The sequence below is a fragment of the Xenopus laevis genome, chromosome 8S, assembly GCF_017654675.1.
Source record: "Xenopus laevis strain J_2021 chromosome 8S, Xenopus_laevis_v10.1, whole genome shotgun sequence".
NCBI classification, from domain to species: domain Eukaryota; kingdom Metazoa; phylum Chordata; class Amphibia; order Anura; family Pipidae; genus Xenopus; species Xenopus laevis.
Window position 1 is genome coordinate 6,147,452 of NC_054386.1, and position 19,502 is coordinate 6,166,953.

The following is a 19,502-nucleotide window of genomic DNA, read 5'->3' on the forward strand; positions in this document are numbered from 1 at the left end:
GCCTAGCTGCTACCCCCGGGCAAATGCCCCTAAGTCTTTACTTACCCCTTGGTGCAGATTCTGTCCAGCGGAGTTCACGGCAGCCATCTTCCGGCTCTTCTTTAATCTCCGGAATGAGAACGGCGTTTCGCCAATTCCAGTGACTTTCGGCGCATGCACAGTTGTCGTGAAGCGTAAGATTGCTCCAAGTGCACAAGCGCTGATATGCCGCTTTCATTCCAAAGATTACCGAAGAGAAGAAGATGGCTGCCGTGAACTCCGCTGGACAGAATCTGCACCGAGGGGTAAGTAAAGACTTTGGGGCATTTGCCCGGGGGTAGCAGCTAGGCTCGGAGGGAGGGGGGTCTATGTAGGGTAGGTTTTTTTTTTTTAAATTTACAGTTGAATTCTCCTTTAAAAGTATGCTTTGGGTTGGTAACCGCTACTCTGCTGCACAGTTAAGACTCTCTAGATGGCTATTAATGCTGAATGTAGATGAAATAGGCCATTTTGTATCTGTTTGTGTTTATTGGTAACAGTTGTGCATATAGAACTGCACAGCAGACTGAGCTGTGAATATGTGTGTTCAGCTTAGATCAGTGATCCCCAACCAGTAGCTTGTGAGTAACATGTTGCTCTCCGACCCCTTGGATGTTGCTCTCAGTGGCCTCAAACCAGGTGCTTATTTTTGAATTCCAGGCTTGGAAGCAAATTTTAATTGCATAAAAACTAAGTATAGTGGCAAGTAGAGCCTCCTGTAGACTGCAAGTCCACATAGGGGCAACCAAATAGCCAATCACCGCCCTTATTTGGCACCCCAAGGGACTTTTTCATGCTTGTGTTGCTCCCCAACTCTTTTTACATTTGAATGTGGCTCACAGGTAAAAAAAAGTTTGGGGACCAGGGGCGTAACTATAGAGGAAGCAGACCCTGCGGTTGCAGGGGGGCCCAGGAGTGTAGGGGGCCCAGTGAGACCCTAATTAATTATCAATTTTAATATATCTTGGTAAAATAGGCCAACTTATAAATATTTTGGGGCCCTAAATTGAATTTGCTATGGGGCCCAGTAACAACTAGTTACGCCACTGTTGGGGACCCCTGGCTTAGATGATAGTTGCAACTAAAGCACTCGAAATGAACCTTAGTAGGACTCTCTAATTCAAGTCTTGGTATAGATACGGAGTGTGAGGCGACAGAATGACTGAGCTCAATTTAGGAATCCTTCAGGCTTTTATAGTGCACTCCTAACACCTTTGCATCTCTATATTATGGGCATCATACATTTACATTTTGCTTTCAGCTTTCCAATGGAGCACAAGTGCAGGAACTACAGAACGAGTAAGTAGGAATTATTTTTGCTAAATATCGATTTTCATCAAGGTGGTCTGTTATCGTGTCCCGTTCAATGCTATTGTATTCATTTTGCAGGCTGAGAAACAAAGAAGATTCATTAAAAAACATAGAAATGCGATTCAAAGAACGTGAGAAAGATATTGTTGATCGAGAGAGACAAATCCAGGTGACTCTTAATACTCGTGAGCACTAACATATATTAGATCTCAATAAGACTAGGCAAGATGTCTCTGTGCAGTAAACCCTAATTGCTGTTTGTTTGCTATGGGTTACTGCACTCAGGGGCAAATTCATTAAGCGCCGAACGATAGCGTCAATTCGGTAGCGTTGGGCATTTTCGTTACTTCGCAAATTCACTAACGAACGCTGGCGTAGATTCGCTAGTGTTACTTCGCACCCTTACGCCTGGCGAAGTTTCGCTACGGACGTAACTACGCAAATTTACTAACGCGCGCAGTGTACTGAACGCTACCTTTTACGCTAGACTTCCTTCGCCACCTCAGACCTGGCGAAGCACAATAGAGTAGATGGGGATTGCTTCAAAAAAAGTCAACATTTTTTCTAAGTCCCGAAAAAACGCTGGCGTGTTTTCTACATTATGGGTGATAGGCTGAAAAAGATCGAAATTTTTTTTAGGGCTCCCCTCCTTCCCCCCCACATTTCCTGACTCATGGCAACTTTTGTTCGAAATTTGAATTTGGCGCCAATGCAAATTAACCTTCGCTAGCGTAACTTCTCTTTACTTAGCGAATCAACGCTAGCGCAACTTCGCAACCTTACGCTACCCCTGTGCGCAACTTCGGATTTTAGTGAATTTGCGGAGCGCTGGCGAAACAACGCCTGGCGAAGTGCGGCGAAGCGCGGCGAAGTTGCGCCTGGCGCAACTACGAATCTTAGTGAATTTGCCCCTCAGTGTTTTTAGTAAATATACTTGTTATTTTACTTGTATTTTTTATTTAAATTTTTTTTTTTTTTCCATTTTAAGGATCTGGATAAAGAATGTAAAGTTCTGAAAGCTCACACTGAAGAAGTACAAAAGAAACTTCAACAGGTGAGTGATATGTTTTACTTTGCGAGTTAAGGGGCTAACATTTTTCTTTAAAAAAAAAAAAAACTGTCCTGAGATGCTCTAAAAACGGTAAATGTTATAATATCAGATCTTTTTGAAGTTATTTACAGCGCTGGAAGGCTTCTAGTGCTTAATAGACATCCAGAAATATTCCCCAAACATGAGAACATTTCCATTAGTAGGAGCTATTCTGATTTGCTCTGCTGTTTTCTGTTATTATGAATACACAGACAATGATACTTCTGGATACCTTAAAAGGAGAAACCACGGGGGTTATTTATCAAAGTCCGAATTTATCTCAATATTTTCTGCTACAAAATCCGATCTGATCCAATCAGGTTTTTTACGCTTATTTATTATTACATTTTCCCAAAAATTTGCTTTGTGGGGGAAAAAAAAATCAGATTTTCACTTTTTTTTTTTTTGATTTTTCATACGATTTTCAATTTTTTTTCCAGATTTTTTACCTGAAAACTCAGCTTTTTGCCTGAAAACTCCCGGGTATTGCACAAAACCCAGTGCACATCAAAAAATCATTGGGACTTCTCCCATTGACTTAAGGTGGCCATACACGGAGAGATCCGCTCATATGGCGATGTCGCCAAACGAGCGGATCTCTCCCCGATATGCCCACCTTGAGATAGGCAATATCGGGCTGATCCAATCATGGGCCCTAGGGCCCAACAATCGGATCCTAACGAATAGTAATGGGCGGTCGGATCACGTGACCGCATCAACGACCGCATCCCGCGATCCAACGGGATTTTTCGTCCCATCCAACCGAGATCTTGCCGACTTTCGGCCAGATCTCAATTGGGGAAGCCCGTCGGGGGGGCCCATACACGGCCAATAAGCTGCCAACACGGTCTGTCGGCAGCTTTTATCGGCCCGTGTATGGCCACCTTTATATACAACCTGGACTGGTCTGTGGGATTTTGTGATTCGAACTTTTCCATCCTCGGGGTTTAATAAACTAAGAAAAATGTGTGATTTTTTTTAAAAGTCCGATTTTATAAAAAAAAAAAAAAAGAAATCACAAATTTTTTGTGATTTTTGCATTCGGAGTTTAGTAAATAACCCCCCACAAGTATGACTGCTTTGCATCCTCTGAAATACTGTATATACACTATTGGGTTATTGGAGGGTCCAGAGGTTGGTGAACTATGCAGGGGTCTGATAAAAAAATACTTTAGGAAACTTTTTTGGGACGTATTATTAAGTTATGTAAAAATTTTCCTTGCAGAGTGAGTCTACATCATCGCAAGCTGAGAATCTCCAAAGTCGGTATGTTTGGAATAATGTTCAGATAATGCATGTAGAAAGGTCATACTGACAGTTTTGCTGCTCAATATTGCGAGATGTGGTTACATTAATATTCAATAATTAATTAGGATCATTTCCTACATACTTGGTCTACAAATTATAACTGGAAGTGTTTTTTCGTTGTCCCATACATACAAGTGGTGTCTCCTTCCTTCTCCCCCCCCCCACCGGTTTTGGGTTTCTACTGTATGCTGCCTACTAACAACCTATCCATGTACTGCTCAAGGTCCCTCCTGCAATCCCAGATATCCAGTTGTATTAAAGTGATCAGACTGTGGTAGTGAGATAGGTTTGCTTTCCATTAGCTGGTAACAATCTTTGCTATGGTTTACTTAATCAAACCAAACATTACTCTTATGGAAGCTGCCATTCTTGATTGACCGAGCCACATTTTTCAGTTTTGAAGCTTCTACAGAGATATCATTCTCTCAACTAAACCCTCATCATGTTCACCCAATTTTTATCTGGATTCCAATGTGGTTGAATCCAGTTTGTCACCAGGGCACTTGAGACTTAGGAAAATTAAAGCCTAACTAAAGAAGTAGCTAGAAATGTTGTACATTATGTTGAAGACTTCTGCACCAGCCCAAAGCAACCACAGCCCTTTAGCAAATAATGATCAAATATGACCTCAATAGCTCCCCATCTTCTTTTCTGCTGATTCACTACACGTGCTCTGTGCTGCTGTCATTTACCTGAGCTCAGCTCAGTGCCCCTGCTCCATTGATTTGAATCATGTTAGCCTGTATGTGCTCACACACAGTGGAGCTGAAGCTAAGATCAGCCCAGAGATGTCTCCATTTGGGACAGGCCCGGACTGGCAATCTGTGGGTTCTCGCAAATGCCAGAGGGGCTGCTGTACGGCTCCATAGAAAGTTACCGTATAGTGGACTGGTAGGGGGCTGTTTGGGCCTCTATGTACTTGGAATGACAGGGCCTATATTGACTCCTAGTCCAGGCCTGATTTGGGCTAACCTCAGCTTCAGCTCCATTGTATGTGAGCGCACCCAGGCTGATTGGATTCAAATCAATGGAGCAGGGGCACTGAGCAGATCTGCTTCTCTTGGCCTGCAAAAATACACAGGCTGACAACAGCCAAGACAACAGCCTGTGTGCTTATAGCCTAAGTCTTTTCTTTCAACTTTAACTAAACTGTCCCTATAAGCGAGTTGCCGTTGCAGTTCCAAAGTAACCTCCTCTCTTACGACTCTCAATTTGTCAATAGTATTGGATGATAAGTGTGGGGTAAAGTCAGACTTTAACTTAAATTTTGGATTCACTTGATGTGGTTTGGTTTCCTTGTCCTTAAAGGGATACTGTCATGGGAAAAAAATTTTTTTTCAAAATGCATCAGTTAATAGTGCTGCTCCAGCAGAATTCTGCACTGAAATCCATTTCTCAAAAGAGCAAACAGATTTTTTTATATTCAATTTTGAAATCTGACATGGGGCTTGACATTTTGTCAATTTCCCAGCTGCCCCCAGTCATGTGACTTGTGCTCTGATAAACTTCAATCACTCTTTACTGCTGTACTGCAAGTTGTAGTGATATCACCTACTCCCTTTTCCCCCCAGCAGCCAAACAAAAGAACAATGGGAAAGTAACCAGATAACAGCTCCCTAACACAAGATAACAGCTGCCTGGTAGATCTAAGAACAACACTCAATAGTAAAAACCCATGTCTCACTGAGACACATTCAGTTACATTGAGAAGGAAAAACAGCAGCCTGCCAGAAAGCATTTCTCTCCTAAAGTGCAGGCACAAGTCACATGACCAGGGGCAGCTGGGAAATTGACAATATGTCTAGCCCCATGTCAGATTTCAAAATTGAATATAAAAAAATCTGTTTGCTCTTTTGAGAAATGGATTTCAGTGCAGAATTCTGCTGGAGCAGCACTATTAACTGATTCATTTTGAAAAAAATGTTTTCCCCATGACAGTATCCCTTTAAAATATTAAGGTAAAAAATGTTAGGTAGAAGGAACCAGCCATTGCTGAATAAAAGAATTGTAGGAGATCCTACTTATTGTCTCCAAATGTGCATAATGTGTCTGTAAAAGTGGACATAATTTGGAATACTTCAATGAATCCCATATCAAGTAAGACAGTGTTAGTGATGACAACTGTTGTTTACCTTCAAGTCACAGCACTTCCTGGGTAGTTATAATATAAACCCACTGCAACACCATACAAATATATCACCTCTGTTCTTAGGCAGCTGTGGGATATGTGATTTGTTTAGCATCATCGATCAAACTGCACTTGTTATTTTACACCCTGTAGGCTGGCCGAGCAAGAAGAGAAGGTTAGAAACACGGAGGCCTCACTGCTGGAGAAGGAGAAATCTATTAATGACAAATCTCAGGAACTACAGGTACAGCAAGATATTCACTTTCTATGTAGCAGGAAATTTTAGAATCACAAGAGGGACTGACTTTTATATAATAATATTTTCTAAACAGACTTTAAGAGCTGAAAACAATGTTTTGAAGGTTCAGGCCTCTGAACTGCAACAGAAACACAAACAGCAAATAGAACAGGTATGAGCAATTGGCACCAATGTGTGATTGAGACTGAGATTTGAGATCCCAGACAAGTTCCATCCTCCCCTCCCAAATTTCCTATGGTACCTTCTCTTAGGGTAAGGTCACACTGGGAGATTCAGGGAGATTTAGTTGTCCGGCGACTAATCGCCTCTTCTTTGGGCGACTAATCTCCCCGAACTGCTTCCCCCTGTCTTCTGCCTGCTAGAATGAGAAATCGCCTGTGGCATGGCACTCGCATGGCCTCACGAGGAAACTTTGGGCGACTTTGGAAAACAAAGCGCCATAGGCGATTTCTCATTCTAGCAGGCGGAAGACAGGGGGAAGCAGTTCGGGGATATTGGTCGCCCCAAGAAGAGGCGATTAGTGCGACGACTAAATCTCCCCGAATCGCCCAGTGTGACCTTACCCTTATATGAACAAACCTAATTTAGATTAGATTGGATTAATTGTATAACTTTTTTTTTTTTTTTGCAGCAGTATTCTCTTTTTTTAAACTGACCTTAGACATTAGGGCCCAGAAAAATAATTAATAGTTAACCTTTACTATAACTAAGAGCTTATTTGAAGTGAAAAGGGTAAAGTTTAAAAAAAGATATAAAATATTGAAATTAAATATCCAAAACATATTTTGAGTGATTGAAATCTTACGGATTCCATATTCTATTTTAAGGTTGCTAAATGGCATTGTTCTTGCCAAAATAAGCTTATTAAAATGAATATAGATGTGCTATATATGTATACATGTAAATACAACACATGTTTCATATACACTGTATATGAACGTTTTAGCCTCTGGAACTAGACAAGTACCTTGGGCTTGGGCAGAATAAAGTAGGGTCGCTCTGTAACAGTGGGATGAGCTGGTAAAGATGCATTACAGTTATTGTTTGTACACAAAATGACACCATTTTAATTTAGTGGCAGCTATGATAATGTTTGTTTTATTGGTTAAGCCACTACTGCTGTAACTTTATTGATTTCATCTTATTTTAGGTCTCATCTGCTGTCCATAGTGAACAACTATTGAAGACGTAAGTCAAATGCTTTCACCATATCACATCATAACTGAAACTGTTAATAGTTCTCTATGCTACTTACTACAGCAGTTAATATATTTTTTTTTATTGTGAAACACTATCATACACTGTTTCAAACTCACCAGAACAGAAATAGGAACAGTTACGTCCACGGTTACACCAATTATAAGTTGCACTTCAAGTGGACATTGATCCTATTTGTTCCTAACTTGGACTTGAAGGATGTTCTTCTGATCTCTCCGATTCCATGGTGATAACTGTCCTAATATAAAATCTTTTTAGGTTCTTTTGTTACAAAATAGGTTGGGGTATGGAAGAGTATGCAAGAGTTTTCTTTATATTATTAATACAATTGTGCCCTCAGTATGCCAATCCTGAGGCCTGTATTTTGACAACAGCTAGAGGACAATGTAGATAATGTAGACCATTGCACTGCACAGTTTGCAGAAACCAAGCCGTATCACTTCCAAATATATCGAGCTGTGCAAAAAAGAATATTTGACTTTATCACTGATTTGTACAAACTACAGCTGGAAACACAAGTTTAGGTTTTAGTAAAATGTTGTCCAAATCAGCCTTCATTAGTGGGTTGAAATAAGCTTTTTGGTATTGGATCTCTTATGCCAAAACCAGCTATCAAAAAGCTCCATGTTAAAGGAAGACATTTAAGCAGATCTTTAAAAATTTCAAAAGCGATTTGCTCTTTCTCTGTAATAATAAATCAGTGTCTTGTACTTGATGCTAACTGATCTGCATAAATTCATATTGGTGACAAAACAATCCTTATTGTTTTTTAAGTAGATGTAATATATGCAGGTCCAAATTGGAAAAATATGGAAAAACATGAAAAGTCCAGATTTCAAGCATTCTGGATTACAGTTCCCATACCTATACCAGTTTATGCATATAATCATCATCTACATCAGTGGTCCCCAACCAGTAGCTCGCGCGCAACATGTTGCTCACCAATACCTTGGATGTTGCTCTTAGTGGCACCAAAGCAGGTGCTTATTTATGAATCCCAGACTTATAGGCAAGTTTTGGTTGTATAAAAACCAGATGTACTGCCAAACAGAGCCTCTTGTAGGCTGCCAATCCACATAGGGGCTACCAAATAGGCAATAACAGCCCTTATTAGACATCCCCATGGTCTTTTTCATACTTGTGTTGCTCTCCAACTCTTTTTACATTTAAATGTGGCTCTCGGGTAAAAAAGGTTGGGGACCCCTGATCTACATGGAGTGTACAGTTAACCCTAATGGTCAATTCAGCTGCTGTTGAATCTGTATTGGTATTTTGGCCAGCTGTGTATGTGCCAAGTAAACCAGTTCTCGGCTCCTTCAGTTGTATAATCTGCCCACTACTGCAGTGATAGAAGACCACATTTAGTTGGGGGTATTTACAGCTTATCTAAACCTGATCTTTAGACTTGCAGAGAAAGACCGACATATAACAGAGCTACAGAGTGAGCTGGAATCACTAAAATCTGCTGTGGAACAGCAACGAAAGAAGAATAATGTAAGTGCCTTTCCTTGTTTTTTATTTTGCTTTGATGTGCCATCGCTTAAGCAAATCCTTGCACCGCAGATAGAGGAAGACTTCTGATTTACCTACAAACATGTTGAAAGAAAATTGTGCCAGGCAAAAAGTAAAAGGCTAAAATATTCCTCAATGTTTTAATAAAGATCCCTGTACCTTAGAAACTGAATGTGATAGAATTGCATGTGCTTTTTTTTTGCAGTAAACTGGGATAAACCACATTTTGTTCCTACAAACCATCACAAGGATTCTAAATCAACATTTTTAGCCAGTTCAATCATTCCAAGTGAATGGTTTCAGCCAGTGATCCCCAACCAGTAGCTTGGGAGCAACATGTTGCTCTCCAACACCTTGGATGTTGCTCCCAGTGGCCTCTGGCTTGGAGGCAAGTTTTGGTTGCATAAAAACCAGGAGTACTGCTATATAGAGCCAACTGTAGTCTGCCAGTCTGCATAGGGGCCGCCAAATAGCCAATCACAGCCCTTATTTTGCACCCCAGGAACTTTTGGATGCCTGTGTTGCTCCCCAACTCTTTTTATTTATGAATGTGGCTCATGGGTAAAAAAGGTTGGGGACCCCTGGTTTAAACCATTGATGGACAGCATTTGGCCCTCCATATGACTTTCAACATCTCGTATCAGTCTTCAATTAGAAGAGGGATATTTTGAACTTTAATGCCATCTGGTGGACCACCTATTGTCCATGCATACTTTAAAAATAAATAAAAAAGTATAAATCACACCATATTCCAGTTTTTTTCTAGTCATAATTTCCCCTTAGAGCCTTAACATTACAACCCAGTGCCTGTTTTATTCCGCATTTTCGCAGAGGAGTCATTGTTGACCAGATGGCGTTTGGAAGGATTTAGAAGCAGTATAGACCTTGAAAGAGCCCAGAAAAGATGAACTACATCTGTTTATTATTCTTACCTGATAGATCAGCTAAGTAATAGAGTTGAAAAAAAGCCAACTGCCTGCATGTTCTCCGATATTTCTCTAGACAATTATATTTGGGTCGTTGAACCCCAATATTCTTTCTGGGCTGGTATCTACTGTCTGGGTTTTGTAACTGGGCATCCTTCCAAACTTTTATTTTTGTGGGCTGGTGTCTATTCCTTTCCTCTGTGAACTCTCTTTCCCATTTAGTTCTGGTTAGCTTGAATGGTAACTTGTATAAAAAATAGCTTTAATAAAAAATAGCTAAACATAAAACTGTTGAAACTCGTGTCCTTGTGTCAAAGCGCTCTCTGACCCCGCCTTGCTCAAAAACTGAAATGCAACAGAACACGATTATTAAATATTAGAGATGGATTTGCAGTAGGGAAACCTGTGTATTCTAATTTGGCCAAATGCAGAAAACTGCCTTCTAAATGCAAATTACTGAAATGCGCCATTATAGTGTGCGGATCGACTGAAATCATTCTTTCTGAAAACAATTAGGACCTTCGGGAGAAAAACTGGAAAGCAATGGAAGCTTTGGCATCCACTGAAAAAATGCTACAAGAGAGAATGAACAAGACGGCCAAGGTTGTAATACTAATGGGGGAACCGTGCATCAGTTGGGGATGAGATCTGCCGTTGCCTTGATTTGAGCATTGCCCTCTCTTTGCAACTTTAAACCAACCCCCTTGTACAAAGTTAAATGCTGGAAATACTTGGTAACCCAGTTTTGAGAGTTTATGGAGACCAGTTATGGCATGCTTTGCAATGCACTCCCAATGTTTGGGAGATGTGCGAGTGCTTGTTTTTTTAAAAGGTGAGGAAGCATCCCACTATTATTACTTGAAAATCTGGTCAGTTGTTGATTTCCCTTAGATGACTTCCAAAATATTCCACCTGAACATATCAGTATCTGAATGATCACCAATCAGTCAGGTATCAGTTGAGGGGAGGCAAGGGTTTTGAACTATACACAGTCCAATGGCTTGCAAACTTGTGCGACTAGGGTTGCCACGTGTCCAATTTTTTACCCAGACAGCTAGGTATTTGGTGGGCTTGTCCGGGCCTGGTTTTTACAAAAACCGGGCAGGATTCCCCAAGGTTGACACGTCGATCGGCTGATCGTCACAGCCCCGTCCCTGACATTGTCTTGCCCCTCTTCCATTTTTAATTGACCTATTACGTCATCGGCTGCCGACATTAAAGGGATCCTGCCATCAGAAAACATGTTTTTTTCAAAACACTAGTTAATAGTGCTACTCCAGCAGAATTCTGCACTGAAATCCATTTCTCAAAAGAGCAAACAGATTTTTTTATATTCAATTTTGAAATCTGACATGGGGCTAGACATGATGTAAATTTCCCAGCTGCCCCAGGTCATGTGACTTGTACCTGCACTTTAGGAGAGAAATGCTTTCTGGCAGGCTGCTGTTTTTCCTTCTCAATGTAACTGAATGTGTCTCAGTGGGACATGGGTTTTTACTATTGAGTGTTGTTCTTAGATCTACCAGGCAGCTGTTATCTTGTGTTAGGGAGCTGCTATCTGGTTACCTTCCCATTGTTCTTTTGTTTGGCTGCTGGGGGGGAAGGGAGGGGGCGATATCACTCCAACCTTCTGTACAGCAGTAAAGAGTGATTGAAGTTTATCAGAGCACAAGTCACATGACTGGGGGCAGCTGGGAAACTGACAATATGTCTAGCCCCATGTCAAAATTAAATGTAAAAAATCTGTTTGCTCTTTTGAGAAATGGATTTCAGTGCAGAATTCTGCTGGAGCAGCACTATTAACTGATTCATTTTGGGAAAAAAAAAATTCCCATGACAGTATCCCTTTAAGTCACTGCCCCTTCCAGGGTTAATTGCGGGGAAAGGTGACAACCCTAAGAGCAATCAAGGATGCAGCCAAAGACTTAGCGTGTGTGGTTACCTTTTTTTTAGCATTTAAAGCAACCCAAATCATGATTTGCCCACAAGTCAAAACTTCGATTTATATTTTCAAAAAGTCAAATGCTTAGTATTTATCAAACACATTTTACTCGTATGTAAAACTTCTGCATCTACAGGTTCATGTAGAATTCAAAATGAAAGTTGTCATTCATTCAATCCAATTTTTGAGCTTCTAAAAATTTAAGTTTTTTTTTTTAAATAATGTGATTATTTAAATAAATGAGCAAATATTTGATTTAAATTGTGAGCTGTAGAAAAGTTCAAAGTAGAAAAACTCTAAACCTCCCACATTAAATGTTTGTTAACTGAACTCATTGTATACATTAAGCACATTGTAGAACTGTGCCACTTCATTTTTGGAGGTTTCCAAAAACCTTATTTAATTGCTTTTTCCTCTCCGTCTCTATAAAGTTGTTTCAAAAATGAGATTGTCCGCAACAAGTAGTAGCCTTGTGATAATTGGCAAGTTAAAGTTGCAGAGGGAGTGGGACTGCATTTGTAGGCTACTCCATGATGAAGGCTCTTTTTCTTCCATCACTGTGGAGCTTAAGACAAATAAAGAAAGCACTTTGCTGCAAATCCAACACACACAACTCTGGGCCCTATTTCCATGTTCTATGCTCTGCCCTTGCCTTTGTGTCTCTCCTGTGTGTTGTGTAGACGTCTCCCTTGTGTCCATTCACTCAGTGTCATGTTGTGTGTTTGTCTTATTTCATGGTGTCTCATTTGAATTCAAGGGGAGTGTCTGCCCAAGGGAATCTAGTTAACAATGGGAAATACATGGTCTTTCATGCTGCCATAATTATATTATTAGAACCAGAAAGATATTCTAAAACGATATTCTAAAGGTTTGTTTTTATTGTAGAAACAGCTTGGAAACAGAGGCACCAGTGCAGTAGCCCACAGCAACCAATTAGATTGATATCCCTGTTACTGTACAGTAATTAAATGTTTGATTGGTTGCTGTTGCATATTACACATTTAGCAGTTTCATTTCAAACGTTTTTTTTTTTTAAATTTTTTTTTTAATCTGTTACATTGCATAAGAATCTGGAGTTTTAAGGGACCAACGCTACTGCACTTTTATAGTGCCGCGGGAGCTCACCTTTTTTTTATTTTTTTATTGCGGCCTAGTACTCTGTGGCTGCAGAGAGTATTAAATACACATATCAAGGTTGTGGTGGCACTGCTAGAAAGGATGCATTTAAAGGGATACTGTCATGGGAAAAACATTTTTTTTCAAAATGAATCAGTTAATAGTGCTGCTCCAGCAGAATTCTGCACTGAAATCCATTTCTCAAAAGAGCAAACAGATTTTTTTATATTCAATTTTGAAATCTGACACGGGGCTAGACATTTTGTCGATTTCCCAGCTGCCCCTGGTCATGTGACTTGTGCCTGCACTTTAGGAGAGAAATGCTTTCTGGCAGGCTGCTGTTTTTCCTTCTCAATGTAACTGAATGTGTCTCAGTGGGACCTGGATTTTACTATTGAGTGTTGTTCTTAGACCTACCAGGCAGCTGTTATCTTGTGTTAGGGAGCTGCTATCTGGTTACCTTCCCATTGTTCTTTTGTTTGTTTGGGAAGGGGGGGGGGGTGATATCACTCTAACTTGCATGACAGTATCCCTTTAATTTGACACACCAGCAGTTGAAATTGAACAAACGTTAGTAGGAGTATATCGTCATCAAATAAGCTGTCTAGATACAATAAACCCCTAGTATCTGTTAGTAGGGTTGGACTTGTACCCAGTTTGACAGGAAACAAAATACTTTATAGCACCTATCTCTAGGTATGTGTATATTTTGCTTGTATGAGAACTACTAATCAGGAGACTAAAGATAATTGCTTATTTATTTTCAGTCCTTCTATATCTCCATCTGTACTGTACAGCTGTGGCTATTCTTTACTTTCCCTGCCATCTGCTAATGCCCCACGGACTGGAAAAACATGGCGCACTGGAAGTTTAAATTTTCCTTTCAAAAAACCAAACAATATCCATATTAAATAGAATATTGATCAGGGTTGTTAGGGTACACGATGTGTACCAAAATGGCAAAATACTTAATTTTGTAGGATTTTTATCAGTTTAAATAATTGTCCAGCTTAAAAAGAAACTACTAGGAGTTATGTGCTATGGCAGCCAATGATTAAAGGGCAATACATGTTGATCAGTGTGCACTAGTAAGCCTATTGCTTATATTTTGTCTTTAACTATTGTAACATCTTAAAGGACAAGGAAATTTAAAGGGATACTGTCATGGGAAAAAATTTTTTTTTTCAAAATGAATCAGTTAATAGTGCTGCTTACATGACTTGGGGCAGCTGGGAAATTGACAATATGTCTAGCCCCATGTCAGATTTCAAAATTGAATATAAAAAAATCTGTTTGCTCTTTTGAGAAATGGATTTCAGTGCAGAATTCTGCTGGAGCAGCACTATTAACTGATTGATTTTGAAAAAAAATGTTTTTCCCATGACAGTATCCCTTTAAACTAAAGAAGCAGCTAGAAATGTTGTACATTGTTTTGTGCTTCTGTACCAGCCCAAGGCAACCACTACCCTTTAACAGTAAAGATCTGTGTCTCCAAAGATGCCACAGTAGCTCCCCATCTTCTTTTTCTGCTGATTCACTGCACATGCTCTGTGCTGCTGTCACTTACTGAGCTCAGTGAGGCAACTTCGGGCGACTATAGAAAACACATCGCCGCGTGTGCATTAGCACAGGCTACTTTTCATTGTAGCCTATGGGGGAAAAACGCTGAGGCACTTCGGGGAAATAGTCGCTCAAAAGACGAGGCGATTAGTTGCTAGGCGACAAAATCTCCCCGAATCTCCTCGTGTCGCCTTACCCTTAAAAACGAAACAACTAGGATATGGAAGATATAGAGGAATAGCTATAAAAACAGTCGTTGTTATTTCAGAATTCTAATTGTTTAAAATAAATTTAAAAAAAAAATAGAAGACATTTTATTTATTTATTTACAAGTGCACTTATAATTAGGGATGGCCGAATTTTTGCGCCTTGTCTCACAGTGGAAATGACGCCCATAGACTTGTATGGCGGCGTGCGTTAAAAAAAAAGACGCGCGTCACACTTTTTGACGCCCATAGACTTTAATGGGCGTCTGCAAATTTTTGCCGAAACGGGTCAAATTCGCCCATCCCTACTTATAATTTAATAAACAATCAGCCCGATTTGTAATGTTAGGTGGGTCATTGTTCATTTGTAAGTATTTATCTGTATGGGCATGAAATTCATGTTGTCATGTTTATTAGTGATTAGTAGTGATGGGCGAATTTATTCACCAGGCGAGAATTCGCGGCCACGAATAAATTCGCTAAACCGCCACGAAAATTCGCTGGCGTCAAAACAAAGGGGCACCGGCATCTGTTTTTTTGGACGCTGGCGCATTTTTGCCAGTGAATTTGCGCCGGTGTTAAAAAAAACGGATGCCCTTTCGCGAATTTTTCGCCCCAAATTCGCCCATCACTAGTGATTAGTTATGTGTTCATATGTGTTTGTCGGTGCTCAAGGAACACTTCCATCTTCATCCTGTGTATTAATAGAACTCTGCCATCTCTCTGATTAGGAACAGCAACAACTTGCCCAAACAGCTGAGACACAAGCCAGGCAGATCCTGCAGAAACTCTTCCCCAGTGTGTCCGTATCAGTGGGTTTGGTAAGAGATTCATTTCTTAAATATATGTGTAAATGCTCGTCTTTCAAAATCCCTAAATTCTAAAAGATGACTGTTAAATGTAGCCAGGGTTTTATGGCAAAATAATAAAGACAATGTTATGAGAGATGTAAAAGAAGGTTTGTTTTCTGGTGTCAGTGTCTCTTTAAAGGATCAGTAACAGCAAAAATTTTCTAAAAAAATAATTTGTTGTATGCTATGTAAAAAAGGCGCCAACACACATTAAACTTATATAAAGCCTTTATTAAGCAATAACTTACCGAAACTCCGCTTGCTCTCCTCTTCAGAAATGGCGACAGGGCGACTATCCATCGTGCGGCGCCTGATTTCTCCTCCCTGGCTATCTCCTATAAGGAAGGCGGGGAGAAATGGAGCGCCGCACGATGGATCGCCGATCGCCTTTTTTTAAGTTGAGCAGAAGCAGAGTTTCGGTAAGTTATTTCTTAATAAAGACTTAGCGACTTTAAAGTTTAATATGTGTTGGTGTCTTTTTTTCGTAGCATACTAACGAATTTTTTAAAATTTTTATTTGCTTTTACTGGTCCTTTAAAGGAATAGTAACATCAAAAAATGAAATTGTTCTAAAGTAATACAAATTTAATGCAGTGTTGCCCTGCACTGGTAAAACTGGTGTGTTTGCTTCAGAAACACTACTATAGTTTATATAAACAAGCTGCTGTGTAGCCATGTGGGCAGCCATTCAAGCACAGGATACACAGTAGATAACAGATAAGTACTACTATAGTTTATATAAACAAGCTGCTGTGTAGCCATGGGGGCAGCCATTCAAGTACAGGATACACAGTAGATAACAGATAAGTACTACTATAGTTTATATAAACAAGCTGCTGTATAGCCATGGGGGCAGCCATTCAAGCACAGGATACACAGTAGATAACAGATAAGTACTACTATAGTTTATATAAACAAGCTGCTGTGTAGCCATGGGGGCAGCCATTCAAGCACAGGATACACAGTAGATAACAGATAAGTACTACTATAGTTTATATAAACAAGCTGCTGTGTAGCCATGGGGGCAGCCATTCAAGCACAGGATACACAGTAGATAACAGATAAGTACTACTATAGTTTATATAAACAAGCTGCTGTGTAGCAATGGGGGCAGCCATTCAAAGGAGAAAAGGCTCAGGTTACACAGCAGATAAGATCTTTAGAACATAATGTCATCTGTTATCCACTATTTAACCTGTGCCATATAGCCTTTTCCCGATTTCTGTCATTGCTTCACAGCAGCTTGTTTATATGAACTATAGGGCAGTATTTCACTACTTTAATATACTTTTTTTGGTGTTACTGTTCCTTTAAATTAGCAATCATATTACATTCTGAAACCCTTAATAAATGTTTTGTGTTTGCTTTGTAGTGTCACAGTGATTGGGTGCAGGAGTTTGAGAAAGGAGCAAGGAATTGTTTAAATGAAAGTGCGGGAGCTGAGAAATTAAAGGTAAGTGAAATGAGTGCATATGGTTCACCTTTTGCAAATGTAAAGCTGCCCATACATGTCCAGATATATAGTCTTGCAGTTTGCCTGATTTCAGCCAAATCAGCTGGTCATATATGGCATCATTGAGGTAGCTGACCCCAGGGTCGGACTGTGCGTCTTTTCCTCCCGCGCGCGCGTGAACAGGATTCAGGAAGCGGGTCTGACCCTAGCAACAAGATAGCATTTAAGAAAAAGAAAATAAAATTGGCACTGACAGATTTAATCCATTTGTTTTGGCATTTGAGCAGACGGATAAATATATAATGTCTGCACTCCCTTTTTATAAATGTGCCCCAAAGCATGGCAGCTTCAATGATCCATAATATTTTGTTTTTTTCCTTTTCAGGTGATGGAGGAGAAGCTGAAGGAAGGAGAGGAGACCCATACGATGTTGCAGCTTGAGTGTGAAAAGTACAAATCTGTGCTGGCAGAAACGGTTGAGTTTTGTTCTTTCTTAATCCTTAATTAATATTGGTTTGGTGTGAGACTTATAATTAAAGGGGGTATCAATTAATGTGTATTCTGTGGCTCAAAGTTTTATCAGTAATTGAGTCTGCGCAAAAAAAAAAAAAAAAAGTTAGTTCAAGTGTGCAAGACTTAAACCATTTGTTTGCAGGAAGGAATTCTGCAGAGGCTGCAGCGCAGTGTTGAGGAAGAGGAAGGGAAGTGGAAGTTGAAGGTTGAAGAATCACAGCAGGAACTAGATAAGGTAAGTGATGCTTTCTAGTATTTGTAGTTTCTAGTATAGTCTCCAACTGCCTGCTGGCAGCAAGGCTTCAAGGAGAAGGAAAGGCTTGGTGCGCTTGGGCGTGCCAAATGTTAGGCACCCTCAAGTGATTGTATTGACTTACCTGAAACCCCGGGCTGGTGCTCCAATAAACAGAACAGTGAGCACCACGGAGCGATCCTCTTCTGTCTTCCACTGTCTTTGCGCGGCTGCGCGTGCACAGTAGAATAAAAAGCCGTATTTTAACTAAAAAGTCGTCTATTTCGTTCAACTTCATTTGCCCCGGGAAATTTGAAGAAAGAAGAAGCCGGAAGTGGATTGATCCGTGGTGCTCACTGGTATAACCCTGGGCCGGTGCAGTTTTCTGCTGATAGGAGCACCAGCCCGGGGTTTCAGGTAAGTCAATATAATCACTTAGGGGTGCCTAACATTTGGCACCCCCAAGTGCACCAAGCCTTTCTTTCTCCTTTCAGGACCACACCCTCCTCAAGCAACTGTATTTATTGATTTAACCTGGCGACATGTGCCCTGATCTAATAGCTCATGACAGTCAGACATACTGGCAAATAAACCCCTGCATCAAGGATACTACCAAATAAAATAAAATTATTGCATGGTTTCTGTCTAATGAGGTGCCAATACTGTATATGACCCCTTTATATGGAAGCTACCTCCTAAACCTGTTGAACAGAATCAGTCTCACTTTTTGCTACATAAGGACAGATATGCTGATTAAAACAGTTGGTTCTACACTACCCCTCTTAAAGACAAATCATGCCTTATATAAATAATTAAATGTATTGTGCATCATATATATATATTGCTTGCTGATTGTGTCAAAGCTTTAAACATTGATCTAGTATTCCTTATTCTTTGTAGTAAACAGATATAATGTCTGTTGCCTTGATGAACCTACTTTCCTTAAAATAGTAACTGTAGGACTGTTTCTGTGTGCGGTAAAAGCTGATGCTCAAGGCCAAATTGGCAGATTTTTAACTAAATGACACCAGTGCAAATACCCAGAGTAATTAGGTTAGATTTGTTATTGATTGATCAAAATGAATTGTTGATTAGTTGCTATTGGCAGCAATGGTAGTAAGCAAGTCCCCAAATACTTATTGAGGAGTAGTTAAAGGAGAACTAAATCCCCCGTTAACCAAAAATCCCCATTCCCCTTCCATCCATTGGCCCCCCTCACCGCTTTCTCCCTCCTTAGTAACTCATTGGAAAAAGTGTCCCTGTCATGTACCTTGGCATATTCATGCAGAGTAGTGCAGCAGAGCTCCCCGGCGCCATCTTCGGTATCTTCTGGTTCCCCGCGGAAGTGAGCTCCGGCATGGAGCTTTTTCGCGCATGCGCATTTGGGACCATTCTGGTATTCGTGCCTACTGCGCGGAAAGCTCCAAAGATTGCCAAAGGAAAAGAAGAGTATCGGAAGATACGGAAGACAGTGCCAAATTGCTCCGCTGCGCTACTCTGCATAATTATGCCAATGGTACATGATAGGGATACTTTTTTCCACTGAGTTACTAAGTAGGGAGAAAGCATTGAGGGGGCCAATGGGCGGAAGGGGATGGGGATTTTTGATTAATAGGGGGTTTATTTCTCCTTTAAAGGAGATGTAATGGCAGTTAATCAGACTCCAGAGATTGGCCCTGTTTCCCCTGTACTAGACCCCAGCTGCATAGTGAGGTTCATAGTTACCATGTTTGGCTGCTTCACTTATTCATCATGTCTCACTGAACAGGAACATGAAATCTGGAAACCCACATTGTCCTGTATGTTAGTGCACATGCTCCTGGTCACCAGTGAGTGCCAAAGAGTTAGTTATTGCAAGT

General features: G+C 40.3%; 1 protein-coding gene across 7 annotated transcripts in view; it reads left to right on the forward strand.

Annotated features, from left to right (window-relative positions):
- The window catches only part of LOC108700468 (kinectin), a 91,895-nt gene that overhangs the window by 55,261 nt on the left and 17,132 nt on the right, over positions 1-19,502 (forward strand). For 4 of the 7 annotated variants that reach the window (XM_041575133.1, XM_041575136.1, XM_041575134.1 and 1 more), the window contains 13 exons: positions 1,280-1,317; positions 1,408-1,498; positions 2,318-2,383; positions 3,645-3,685; positions 6,009-6,099; positions 6,188-6,265; positions 7,265-7,302; positions 8,736-8,826; positions 10,287-10,373; positions 15,326-15,415; positions 16,818-16,898; positions 17,284-17,373; positions 17,554-17,646. In XM_041575133.1, the coding sequence (XP_041431067.1) occupies positions 1,280-1,317; positions 1,408-1,498; positions 2,318-2,383; positions 3,645-3,685; positions 6,009-6,099; positions 6,188-6,265; positions 7,265-7,302; positions 8,736-8,826; positions 10,287-10,373; positions 15,326-15,415; positions 16,818-16,898; positions 17,284-17,373; positions 17,554-17,646 (975 nt within the window). The remainder of the gene's footprint in view (positions 1-1,279; positions 1,318-1,407; positions 1,499-2,317; positions 2,384-3,644; positions 3,686-6,008; positions 6,100-6,187; positions 6,266-7,264; positions 7,303-8,735; positions 8,827-10,286; positions 10,374-15,325; positions 15,416-16,817; positions 16,899-17,283; positions 17,374-17,553; positions 17,647-19,502) is intronic. The other 3 variants (XM_041575137.1, XM_041575138.1, XM_041575135.1) reach the window with 2 other exon arrangements.